Genomic DNA, 14119 nt, shown 5'->3' with positions numbered 1-14119 from the left:
GATTCACTTGTTGTCCTTGGCCAAATAAGAATGTAATTTGTCATAATAATCTCAAGTGCTGGCCAGCCTTTCCCTGTACTGGTTTGTTCTCCAAAGACCAAGTAGAACAACGTATTCTGAGCTGATGATAAAGCTGATAAAGCCTGATATTTCTCATAATAAATACTACGTGTAGACAGAAAAACATGCCCCAGTGACTTTAATGGCCAACACCTAGTATTTTAGTATTTAATTTTCCTAGCTCCTTGTGATATCAAAACTGACTACTGCATTTTAACTTGTAATACTACTTCCTCATTCAGTGACTGAGAGGGGACTAATATGGGATTAGTGCAAGCAATGTTTCATGGTACCAGATCTGTGCACCCAGCAATTCACAGAGACAGACAAGCACTGCAGGAGAAAGGTTAGACAGAAGAACTATGGTTGGAAAGAAAGAGAGGAAGTCAATCCACCTAAAGACCCTTCAGAAAGTTATTTCATCTAGATGAATTTGTCCTGCAAATGACATACCCTCCTTCCACATCCAACCATATTGATTTGCTATTGATGTATACTAGACATCTGCCCAAAGGAAGAATCTAGGGCTCGAACTGATAGAAGGTATGGAGAATATGTTTCTATAACCAACACTTGTCTAAATACAGAATCCAGAAACAGGCCACACTGGCCTCTTGTTATTTATGCCTGTTTAATTCATCAGAAGAAACTGACACTCCATATCCAGGAAACAGGAGAGTATCTACAGACTTTTCGTTTGTTTTATGAAAAGGCTGGCTCCAATCACTTCACAAATTAGAAAAACACATGAGTTTGGAAAAACAAATCTCACCAAAATGTAAACTTGAATTCTAAACCTCTCGAGATGATGGATGGTTGCCAGCCTGCCAAAACAGCAGTGACTACTGCAGTTAGCCCAGTTAAACTGAAGCCATTCTTTCTTGTTTGTCAATTTTATGCTGATCATCCTGTTCTAAAGATTTGTTTTTCAATCAGTAGAGATGAGTTTTATGTACTATATGGTTCGCATTTATCTGTAAACAGTGTTTTGCTCTTTTTCTGTAAAAGTTAGGAGATTATATCTAATGTATTTAACCTTTTATGGGATATTTGAGTTAATATCTGTAACTGCTTTTCAAGCTTTTATTTTATTTCAAGCTTTTATTTGCTATTTTATTTAGCAAATAAATAGCTGTATTTCGTTACTGTTGCTGTGGTTTTATATCAGATTTCAGTATTAAAAAGTTTCCTTGTGAAAATGGAATTGGGATGTCATAGGCATGAAAATTTACTGCTAGTTATAAAAATACGATACCTGTTTGCATAAATGAGGCAGAAACAAGACAAATCGATTTGCTTGTTACACCCAGCTTATTCTCCAAGGAAGAATAAAATTATTCTGCAAAGTTATTCTGCAACTTTCAGTTCTCATTGTGCTAAGGAAATGAATATTACTGCAGGATATGAACTAGGATCCAAATGTCACATGCATTGACCAGAAATATCCCATTAAACCTGTTCTGTTCAACAGATGGTTCTCACATTTTAGTTTTGATAAAAGCTAGCTTATCTTAAAATATCTAATGTTAGGGTTCTATTCCAGATTCCATCGCCTCTTCAGTTGATACTACAGTTTTTAGAATTTATGGCTATAATCAGAGACCATTTTTGTTTTTTTATTTTGCAAGTATGCAGCGTTTTATGGAACTCTGATATTGTGTGTTATGACTGACAGTGTTCATCTTCTCTGGAAAACATGCAACTGTAGCCTTTGAAAAAGGGGATTCCAGGTGGATATTTTAAATACTGCTTGATTACATTAAAAGAGTAGCCTTTTCACAAATGAACTGTGCAGAGAGAATTCTACCTCCAAAGCATCCAAAATTAAGCATTTGAACATGAACATAAAACAGAGAAGAGTTTCTGTAGATATATGAATCCTCAGCAATGTCAGAGGCATTTCATATACGCATCTCAATAACAATCCACAAACCAGAATGCAATGAAAACCTTTGTGGGGTGGGGAGTAATACAGCAAAATATGTGCACCAGGAAAATGTAGCTTTCCTGCAGAATAAAATGACAGATGTATGGGAATCCTATACTAAGGAAGTACTGTAGAATTTTTTTTAAGAAGCTATGTATGATTGGACGAAAACTCTCCATTGGTGTTCTGCAGCTTGATCCTTTACCTATGGCTTGGTCTACCTTTCCAGCCAAACTGATCAAGGGTCATCTTAGATATGGGTGTTGGGAGCTATACTTCAAGCCTTCCTGAAGGCAACAGATTGGGAGCAGAGCAGCTGGGAAATTAAAGCAAATAGGTAGCTATAAATCACAATTCACATGGCTTTCATTTGAAAGCACCACACAGATCATAGTTCTTCACTACCATTAACACACAGCATGATGTCTGAATGGAGCCACAGATCATCTGAACTTTTTTTCAGTAGTTGCTTTTGCTGAGAAGAACAGGATAAACCCCAAATGAATGCTTGGAACAAGGCAGAATAGGCAGTTCCAAAGAGTTTGGCTGTCTGCAGGCAACGGTCAGAACAGACACTGGCAGGTTTCCTGATAAAAGGCACGCTCAAGTAAAATTATTTCCAGATGCAATAAATTGACATAGAAAAGAGATACAACCTGCAAGCAAAACGTAGCCAGCCAATAGCTTAACACAAGAGGTAAAAAAAACAAAATTTGCAAAAGGGGCTGAGAGAAATTTAAGGGCACGCTGGCTTTCAGAAAACATCTGAATTTTGAAAGAACTTATTGGCTAATCAAGTGCAGCCATTCCTGTTGGTGGAGCAAGTAGAGCATAGCAAAATGACTAATCTTGAATCGGATGGGCATAGAAAGTACTGGCTTGGCACAACAGCCCTTTGCTGAAGGTAAAGGAGCCAGAATATTGTTTTTAAAAAGCAGAATCTTTAATCTTCCCTATCAAGTCAAGGATAGGCAAACAGAAACTGCGTACGCCCCACCACCACAGCACTCCATATGCTGACCCTGTTCATGCTGCTGAAATTTGGCTGCAAAATGGTCAATTTTCAACAACACATTTTTTTCTCTTTGTTTGCAAAAATAAAGGTAGGACCCCCATCCTCCAAATATCATTCCGAAGGCTCCAAATTATTCTTCTAATGTTCAGACCATATTTGAGGCTTGCTTCGTTTTAAAATAGTTTAAATGAAAGTAGTTTTGTCTCCCAGAGTCCTCCTTGGCCCTTCCCTATCCTTAACCCATCCTCCATGGGCCGATGTGTTTCTGGCATGCCCTTTCTGATGAAATTGGCACATCACCAATTGGCCACCTGCAGCTGTCTGACCCTCTGATCCATCAGAAGTTGCCCATCCCCGCCGGGCATTTTCTTAATCTGTCCAAATTCAGGACCAGATGCCCATGCTTGCCCACACTTACATCGCCATTCATTCCCAGCCCTGGAGACCAGGGTCAAAAGCACTCAGCGATGCTTTGGGTTGTACAGATACTACCTCAGCTGACAAACAAAATGGCCAGGAGATAAAGAAATGAGAAGTTACATTAGGGAAGGTAGTGAAAGGTCATCCACAAGAGAGAATCAGATATGCAGAGAATATCACCCTAATGGCAGAAAGTGAAGAAGAACTAAAGAGCCTCTTGATGAGGGTGAAAGAGGAGAGTGCCAAAGCTGGCGTGAAACTCAACATTAAAAAAACTAAGATCATGGCATCTGGACCCATCAATTCCTGGCAAATAGAAGGGGTAGAAATGGAAGCAGTAACAGACTTCATTTATTTGGGCTCCAAGATCACCGCAGACGGAGACTGCAGCCATGAAATTAAAAGACGCTTGCTCCTTGGGAGGAAAGCTATGGCAAGCCTAGATAGCATATTAAAAAGCAGAGATGTCACCTTGCCGACAAAGATCCGCATAGTCAAAGCTATGGTTTTTCCAGTAGTAATGTATGGCTGTGAGAGCTGGACCATAAAGAAGGCTGAGCGCTGAAGAATTGATGCAAAGCAGTCTGGACTAAAAACCAACCATCACACACACACACACACACACACACACACCAGGAGCTCCACAAACATACTAACCCCAGTCCTGGGAACAGAGCCCGGTCCTACGGGCTTGGGGTTTTCCCCAAAAGTTCTGGTGCACAGTTCAGTCAAGGCTTTGGTCATGACTTGGAATGAGCATGTCACAAGGGCCATGGATCAAATTGTGCCTATGTGGATTCTCTGTGGTTGTTGGTCCCTTGTATCCCCTCAGTGTACTAAAGGAGCTCCAGGAGTTGAAGCGACACAATCCCTGAAACCAGTCCTGGACTTATGGCTCCTGCTCGAGGAGCTGGTGGCAGCCATGACTGGGGGATGCTTTGCACAGGTTCATCTTGTATGCTGATTGCACCCATTCCTGGACCTGGAGGCCATACTCAGTCACTCACACCTTGGTCACTTCCTGCTTGGATTACTGCAACAATGGAGCTGCCCTTGAAGACCATTCAGAAGTTACAACTGTTTCAGAATGCAGTGGCATGCAGAGTTTGGGGCACTCCATGGTTTGCTCATATTACACTGCTACTGCACAAGCTGCACTGGCTTCCAGTTTCTTTCTGGGTACAATTCAAGATGCTAGTTATCACTTTTAAAGCCCTGAATGGCACAGGGCCAGGTAATTTGCAGCACCCCCTCTCCCTGAGAGTATTTGTCCAGCCCAGTCAGGGTGGGTATGTTCCAGGTCCCTTTCCTTAAATGCTGTCTTCTGGCAGGGCCTAGGAAGTGTGACTTCTACGTACCTGTTCCAGCCCTGTGGGACACCCCCCCCCCCGAGATCCAGCAAGCCCCTGCCTTTTTGTCTTCCAGAAGGCCTTGAAGAGTCGGCTCTTCCCCCAAATGCTGGACTAGGATACAACTGGAGCCTAGCAAATGTAGGAGGGAGTGTTGTGTTTGGGGTGCCATGAAGTATAGTTTTGATGGCAGTATTGTTTTATTTTCATGTTTTATTGTTGCTGCTGTGAGCTGCCCAAGACTATTGTATATAAGATGGGTGGCCATATACGTCTTTAAATAAATGCATCCATATAAGTCTTTAAATAAACATAAATCTTTAAATAAATGCAACAGATGAGTGTCATCAGAATCCTGCCTTTTCAGAATTGCATTCCACTGGATAGTTGTAGCAGCATTTTCTAGGCTGAAAGGCAGGATATAAACTGGAATAATAGTGGTAACAATAATATATGTTTTTCTGGGCAATGGCTTTAAAGCTTTCAAAAACTATTTAAAAATATTCAATTAACTGCATTAAATTTATTTGGTGTACAGGCTAAGGAGCTAGACTAGAAACAGAGAGACTGCAAGTTCTAGTCTTCCCTTGGGCACAGAGCTGATTGAGTGACTGTGGGCCAATCACTCTGAGTTGTTGTAGGGAACATATGAAGGAATATTATGTATGCCTTGAGTTGTACAAGTAAAGGTGGAATAGGAATCTAATAAAAATTTTTTAAAAATAATTCTTAGTGTGGGTCATTTGTTTAGAATTAGGCAAAGAAAAATGAAGCGCCACGTGTTATTCAAAGGAGCCAGTATGGTACAGTGGCTAAGGTACCAGACTAGAAACCAGGAGACTGAGTTCTAGCTGGGTGACCTTGGCCAGTCACTCTCTCTCAGCCCTAGGAAGGAGGCAAACGCAAACCACTTCTGAAATCTTGCCAAGAAAACTGCAGGGACTTGTCTAGGCAATTGCTAGGAGTCAACACTGACTTGAAGGCACAAATAAAAATAAAAAAGTAAAAAAAATAATTTAAAGAGCGAATTTTCTGGATCAGTTCTGAGCTGTAGCCAAAAATGTTACTCATTACAAACATCCTTCATACCTGAGAGGTAATTCCAAAAAATTCTAGGTGGACACCACATTGCAAATTGCTGAGTGTATATGTATAATACTGGACTGTAAAAGCTAGGACATTTCAATAAAAGTATTTTCCAGAGACTACAAAGGAAAGAATATTACCACAAATTTCAGTACATCTTCCTGCTTATATAACATGCATTTACCCACTTTCATGATTTTACCTAAACTTCAGAAGCATAAAACCAGAAAGCTATGGAAAGCAATATACTCCAATTTGTTAAAATTTAGCCCTAAAAGCAAGAGATTTAAATTAAAATTTAAAAACCCACATCCCATTCTCACTTGTTTAGATCTTAAAAACACATTTATGCAGTAGTTGCCAAAATGATTTTCCTCTCATACTTTTACTTACGAAACAAATTTTTAAAAACCTGTAATACAAAGTCAGAGCATTTAATTTCCCAGGTATTTTACAAAGAAGCCAAAACAAAACCCTAGTATATTAGTTATATGGAACAACTGTAGGTTGCAAAGTCAAAAATCAACTTCTTAAAGTGTGTGACCCAGCCAAAGATATGTATCTTTTGATTCCCATGGCATTGACCCTATGCTTATTTCTTTTTCACTAAAATTAAAAAGATGAGCAAGTATTGGGCTCTGCTTTATTGTTGGCAAAAGGGCTTTTGTATACCCTGGTGTATATTGGATATTAATACGAAAAAAGGCTATTTTCAGCTGCCCAATTTATATTCCAAATAGTGATTTTGGTAAGGCTTGTGCTGGTGATATAAATTTTAAGGTTATCATACTAAAAATTAAATGGAACTCCAGTCCTTAGGACAGTACATTATTCTAATTTAATAATGGAGTTTGTTACATAATTTTACAAAAATTTATACCAATAGCATATTTAGCATCCATAAAATATAAACAGTGAAATGAAAAGGAGCATATTGGGTGACTTAAAGCTCCCAATTTTGTAATTTCTGAGTAAAATTTCCTCTGAAATATTGGTTTTAAAAAAACAAACAAACCCCAAGCACCACTCTCTGTAAAATCACATAATTAGTGAGGTTGCGTGAACGTGTACAAACAAGCTTAGCTCCGCCATCCTGTCAATGCCTTAGCTTGGAATGAGTTGAACACCGTATATTTTTGCAACACTGTGCTTGATGAAAAACTAACAAATGGAGCAAATGAGCGGCTTCCTTTTTAAGGCTTTGTTATCATCTGCCCAAGTCAATATGCTAGGCTGTTTCAAAAGACCAAAGGCACTTTTTCTCTGTATGACAAACTGTGTCTACAAAAAAGTATATGAATTTAAAGCTAAAATATTTAGGAGGCTTGCAGAATGCACTTTACAATATAAATATAAAACAGATCAGCATGAGTCTATTATAACAATTCTTGGCAACATCTGTATATTTTCATGTACATTTACATTACATTACATTAGCAGCAACTGCAAAATATTTAGATACAATACAGAAAGCAGCCTGGGTTTCATTTCTAATTAGAATGCCCTCCGAGTTACATATATAACAGTAAAGCACTACCCATTTAAAAATGTAAGTTGCCAGGTTGTAATCCAATGATCCTCCGTTTTAATGTTCCCACCAAACTGGTATGAGCTGGCTGCTGCTTCCCTTGTCCCATTTCCCCACTGTGTCATAATTTGTTATTCTACTTCCCTCATTCTTAGTACAATGACCAAGATCCTATGGGAAAGTTCACATGTTGCGATAGGCCATAAGGTGGTTGAGTTTGGTTTACTGGGATGTGTGAACTGAACCACTATGGTTTGTTAAGTAATGGTTTTTGGCTTAGTGTTGTCTAATAAGCCAACTGTGGCTTATTAAACGATCTACAATTTAATGTGATCAGTGAAATGTGTATTCCACAACACAAAAAGCAGACACATAGCAGGCCCTGGGAAAAAAGAACTCAGAGAAGCTGTTAGCTGACATTTCTTCTAGCTGAACAATAAGCTCAGAAATAAAGGAGGAATCACAAGCTTGTAACTTGGCAAGCCTAATTTTGCTCCATTTTGTTCCAGGCCCAAGAGTTTTTATTTATTATTTAATAAAATCAACTGTTTTCCCCCTAATTGCAAATAGTTCAATTACATATTTACAAAGTATTTTCAACAAATATTATTTTACAAATTAAATCTGACATCACTCTTCTTTCCATACCATACATCAACACACACACACACACACACACACACAGTTAGCAAAGGAAACTTCCAGGGAACTTAAACTCCATATCTAAAGGTGCTTTAAATACTTTTCAGATGAAGACTTTTGGTATGTTATGTTAGGACCAGCATTTCCTTTCAAAAAGGCTTAGTTGTCTAACATGTTAGTTGCTGAGAGCAAGCTTGCTCTCAGGCCTAGAAAAATAACAACTTTCAGTGAATTATGGATTCTAAAAACGAATGCTCATGAAAATGGATCTAAGCAGACCCAAACAAATATCAGCTACAGAGATCAGGTATCCGATCTGACATCTTTCTATACAGTAAAACCCAGTCTGGCAGGAAGAGATATGCTACTTAAGATTCACCAAGACTAACAATGATCTCTGAAGAGATAAAACATTCAAAACAAATTCCCTAGGCCAGTGTTTCTCAAGCTTGGCAACTTTAAGACACATGGACTTCAACTCCCAGAATTTGTCAGTCAGCCATGCTAGCTGGTGAATTCTGGGAGTTGAATCCACACATCTTAAAGTTGCTAAGATTGAGAAACACTGCCCTAGGCTAATGGCATGCCACATACAGCCACTAATCAATGGCAAGGTAATATAAGAAAGTTAAGCTTTGACACTGCATTATGGCTAGACCTGAAAAACAGTTACTTGCTCCTTACATTTTAATAAAATCAATTAGTCACATTTACATACATTCACATGTATTATATTTATAATATAAAGGTTGTGGTCACACTCATGGGGCTAAGCCATAATGTGATTTGGTTCCAGCCTAGCATGTTATATGAACCTACCAGCTGTGGTTTATTCAATCACAGCTAAGCAAACTATGGCTTAGCATTTTTAAAAAATTGAGATCCAAAGCATTTCTGTTTGCTAGCCACCCTGAGCTTTGTATCTTCCATAATTCTTGGGCAACGTGGCTACTGATCGCAGACTGGGAAGGCTCTTGAAAGCCAAAACTACAATCAATGTTTTGAGTGATATTGTTTCAAAATAACTTGTAAAAACCTGTCCCAGAGCATACTACAGATACAGGTTCCATTTAAACCAGAAATATTCCTGTTGGGGATAATGGATGTTCAAATTGGAAAGCATCTTATCAGAATTACTCAATACATGATTACCGCAGCAAGACTTTTGTATGCACAATTTTGGAAAACCCAGACACTACCAACAATACAAGAATGGTTGCTAAAACTGATGGGAATGAAAGAAAACGATAAACTGACTTGTTTATTAAAAGAAAAATCAAATAACTATTACCTTAAGGAATGGAAACCATCGATGGAATATTTGCAAAATGCAGGCAGGGCGAAGCTTACATGGGGATTTGAAGATTAGGTTATAAATGTAATGGGATATGTTTTGACAAAGAATTATTCCTACTAAATGCATTAAAAACTAGCACCTATGACATTCTTATTATTCTTAAGACCAGAGATAGATTGGAAGCTATCTATTTTTCATGTCTTTCTTCTTTATCTCACGTTTTCTTTTCCTTTCCCTTATAATTTGTATTTTTCATTTTCTTTTTCATTTCTAACTTTTAATTTTGTAATTTTAAAATTTCAATAAAATATTATAAAAAAAAACTTGTAAAAATTATAATCTCTACAGTAATCTAACTGATTCATGATTTGGTAAACTGTATTTTTTTTCTCTTATGGGATTCACTGAGACCTGTGTCAAAACAGAAATGGATTTTACCATAGCCCAGAGTACTACTGATATCAGATATCTTCCCTAAAATTCTGGATTGGAGAGAAGGAAATGACCTAAAGTAATGAAAATGTGACATTATTTTAAAATGAAAAAAAAATCAATTTAAAAAAATGAAAATGTGACCATTGTTTCTCTGTAAGATATTTCTGTTACTTTTTCTTTTAAAGCTTCGGTGGAATTCAATGTAACAAGTTTGGAACTAATGCTGCACGAGTGTAAATCTACTGATCAACAGAACTTTCTCCTACTCTGCTCCCTCATGTAGTCCTGTCTGCCCATGTATGATTTGAAGGATTTCAATTTTTAGAACATGAAGTAGTTCTTCTGCTGATTGAATCAGCTCTATCAGCAGGAGCACTTTACTTGACTCTATACATTGTTCCACTTGCCTGAAATTCAACAACTCCAGTCCTGTAAAGATTTGATAATTTATTTTAACTTGGTGGGATATTTCTCAATTAACATGTTAATCAAGAAAACAGAACATATAATTTTCTTGATTAACAGATTTACGACAGCAAGCAAAATAATAAGGATATAAGTATTATAACCATAAGTATTATAGTACTGTATGAACTCTGTTCACATCAGTAGTACTAGTTATTTTTTCACTGCTTAAAGTATCCAATTCACCATTGAATACAGTACATTTTTTCAGCAAGCAGATTAACATCACCAATGCTTGTTCACTTTTCTTTTAAAAGATAAACTGCTTATTCAAACCTTTAATGTGCAGTGCCTCTTTTTAGACAACAGAAACCTGGCAATAGTAAAACAAAACCTATAAGGTTAATTATTAAAAGGCATCTTCTTTATAAATGCCACACAAAAGGTTAAATGCAATTACAAGAGAATTACATAAGTGGATGCAAATCTCTCGACAACTATGTAGGTGTATGTATACACACACCCCACACATACAAGCTTTATTTATAACTCAGCTAGAGTTGGCTTTATTGCCTTCCCACCCAACTAGAGTTAAGGATATTTTAAAAAATCAGTATGTTATTATGATTTAAAATTAGTATGTTATGTTTTTTGACCTGAGCAAACTAGATGCATTATTATGGACTATTTTTGCGCTAGACACACAGGCAGTACACCCAGACCTCTTCAACCTCCCAAAGTTTTCAGGAGTAGGGTATTTCTGCATACAAATAATTCTAATTTTTTCTCTCACATATTAAACTTGGAAAGAGAAGTAAAATGGCATGACTGTAAAATACAAGTTTCTTGAGAGATTAGAAGTGATTCTCCTACACTCAGAGGTCCTAGTTGCAGCTCCTCAGAATTAAACCACAACACCCAAACAATCTTGAACAGACTGATGTAAGGAACGTATTCAAAAACAACAGAAATCAACCTCCACCCTGTCAATAAGCTTGGAAATAGTGGCCAGGGATTGGAGGGGTAGCACCTCACACTTTGCCAGAAATACTTGCTGGAAACCCAGCTATCAATTCAAAAAGAAACCATTTTCATCTTGGTCAATGATATTATGACTGTCAAAAGCCTGCTGCACCTGCTGTTTTGCAGCTGTGAAAACATAGTGTAATTTTGGCTTTCCCCCCTTTTTCCAATCATATTTCATTATTTGTCCACATCAGAGTCTCATAATATTACAAGCTTTCAAACATTTTGTGTGAGGCAATTGAACCAAACAGGGAAAGTGCAGGCACAGTTGGTAACGCAAGACGTGTTGCTCATTTTCTTCCTAACCTGTGATGAAAAGCACCTTTCTTTCTGGGTTGTGTTCCAAATAAAATCTTTTATTGAATTGTCTCTGATTATGCTTATCCTTACTCCTGTGCTTTCACTAACATGCTATATACAAGATTAGAGAAGGTTAAGTTTGGATTCGGGTGGAAAAGATGGTGGCAGTGTACATTGTGTTTTAAAATGAGAAAACAACTGAGGAGGAGGAAGGTGGGGCCAAGGTCGATGCCTATTCAAGAAATATTCAAATGCCTAAATCTGGAGCTTATACTTAATTTTGCTATTCAACAACCTCTTTTTAAATTAAACTATTTTTAATTGGTGAAATGTGTCTTAATTTTTGTAAACAAAAATCAAACTAGGAATTTTCATTGGGTTTGAGAGAAAAAGAGAGTTCTAGGGGATTATATGTTTCTAGAGTAATCTTTCAGAAAATTTATTTAGTTTTTTAAACTTTCCATTTCTATTTCTACCATGGCCACCCCCCCCCTCTTTTCCCTACCCCTGCCCCCAAATCTGCTGAACTGTATTGGGGACCCTTAGAGAAAGACAGTGTATTGAAGCTGACAGACTCTTGATAGAAGTATGATGTGTACAAAGGTGTCCAAAAGGATTGAATGCCTATTTTAACTGGAGGAGAAATAGTTCATAATTAATACAGATGGTCCCCTGTTTAAGAACGAGTTCTGTTCTCAAGGTGAGTCCTTAAGTCAAATTTATATGTAAGCCAGAACAGTATTAGTGTATAATACTGTATAAGTAGTATTGTGTAACGAACTAGAACCATTATGTGTTTAACTCAAATCACTGTGTAACTCAAATTTTGCTATAATAGCCTCTGTTCTTAACTATGGGTTGTCTATAACTCAGGCGTTCTTAACCCCAGGGACTACCTGTACTGTAATAAATCTAACACAAATTCCAGACATCTACTTTTTTCACACACTGATTCTTTTGGAAAGTGAATGATGGAACAACACAAAGGAAAGCATTCCAAGAGGAAGTCCGTTTTTGTGGTTAATTACCTAGGACCAAGTATTCATACACACACACGCACACGAATTTCCCTTGTATGTATTTCAAATAACATCACCATTCATTCATAATATTTCTTCTTGCCTTTTATATTACTTAAAAGAACTTGGCACATTCCCCTTTATTGAATCAAATGATGATTTCAAAATGCTTCAAGCATATATTTCCTGCTTCCCACCTCCTTTGGAGGTCAATTTAAATGTTGTGACTTCAATGCAAAGGCAAAATATGGCACAAAAGAATGGATATTAAATTAAAAAAATCAACATAAATATCACTTTGCTGTACAATTTTCACAGCCCAGGCCCACCCATTTTTATTCACATTTTTATAAGTTCCCACCCCATTTTAGATCATAAAATATATATATTTAAAATCTTTGTTCATATTTAAAAACATATTTACAAAAAAAAAGTCCCTTCTGTTAAAATCATGAAGAGTCTGTACAAGGAGATGGAGGTGGGGGATAGAGGTGGAAGTAGCTTCGCTCGGTAGCTGGAGAGGGTGGGCAGCTCTCCTCTGCTGACATATACTGGCTGCGAGGAGTAGGTGGAGGAGGATAAGGATCTGAGTCTGAATTTAAGTCGATGTAGTATTTGTTGGCTTTCCACCGGCTTGTAGTATAGTCACTATCACATACATCTGTGCTGCAGGGGGTAGTTGGTGGAGCAATCCCTCTGATAAGATAAGGCCTAAAATACAAAATAGACATCAGCAGTAGCATTGTAGAAATATTCTGCCGGCTGGGAAAGGACAGAAGTTGGAGACTTTCCATTTCTTTTCATCTGCAGCAAGAGAACACTTGATGGCGGTGATTACACGGGAGTTACAGTGGCAAGGAATCCATTTCAACATTATGCTTGGGGTTTTTTTCCCCCTCCAGATGCTTTTACCATCTCAGGTAGGACAAGAAAATGTTCTGGTAGTCATGTTCCAAGCGTGGAATTCTTTTCACTGGAGATACATTTGCCACCAATAATCATATTTCTTTCAGTGTCAGGGAAAGTCATACCTGTGTCCTAAGCTTATTTTTGTTGCTGCTGTTACTCTTCTGTTCTTGCTGGGGACAATTTCTCTGTGTTTTATTTATTTTCAAAGCCACCTCTGGCAGCAGGGCCTCTATCTCCCACAAGTACAATATATAAGCTTCCTAATTGTAGGTGTAGAAGTGTTACAACTTGTATCTAAAGCCTCTGTCCATGGTTAAAAACAAGTAGGGTTTGTCTATGTGTCTTGGCCTTCCCCATAATGGTGAGGAAACTACAGTGCTCAAAATGTTGTTGAGCTACAGTTTCCTGCCGGCAAAGCTAATGTTCAACCACCACTATCCAAATAGCTAAAACAGTGCCATATGATCCTGTTCCTCAACTGCCATTGTCACATAAGGTCTCTTATGCAGCATTACTTACTACACAAAATGGGGTTTGTAGCATTCCTGCTGGATCATTCTTGTTGGTGGATTTTTTGTCCTTGTGTCCAGTTTGCTCAGGATTAGCTGCTGTGCCAATAAGGCGGCTCATGAGATGGATCTAAATCAGTGATGGCGAACCTATGACACGTGTGTCAAAGGTGACATGCCACAATGTTTTGG

General features: G+C 37.8%; 1 protein-coding gene across 2 annotated transcripts in view; it reads right to left on the bottom strand.

Annotated features, from left to right (window-relative positions):
* Positions 1-6676: 6676 nt before the first annotated feature.
* Positions 6677-14119, bottom strand: part of LRP5 (LDL receptor related protein 5) — a 147855-nt gene continuing 140412 nt past the window's right edge. For both annotated transcript variants that reach the window (XM_007425267.4, XM_007425268.4), the window contains exon 23: positions 6677-13220. In XM_007425267.4, coding sequence (XP_007425329.1) covers positions 12959-13220 — 262 coding nt within the window. In that variant the 3' untranslated portion in view covers positions 6677-12958. The remainder of the gene's footprint in view (positions 13221-14119) is intronic.

The sequence above is a fragment of the Python bivittatus genome, unplaced genomic scaffold (assembly GCF_059951505.1).
Source record: "Python bivittatus isolate LINGU-HERP-01145 unplaced genomic scaffold, Pbiv_v1 ctg000480_np1212, whole genome shotgun sequence".
Classification (NCBI taxonomy): Eukaryota; Metazoa; Chordata; class Lepidosauria; order Squamata; family Pythonidae; genus Python; species Python bivittatus.
The sequence above is the reverse complement of the archived record's forward strand: the minus strand, read 5'-3'. Positions and strand labels throughout refer to the sequence as shown.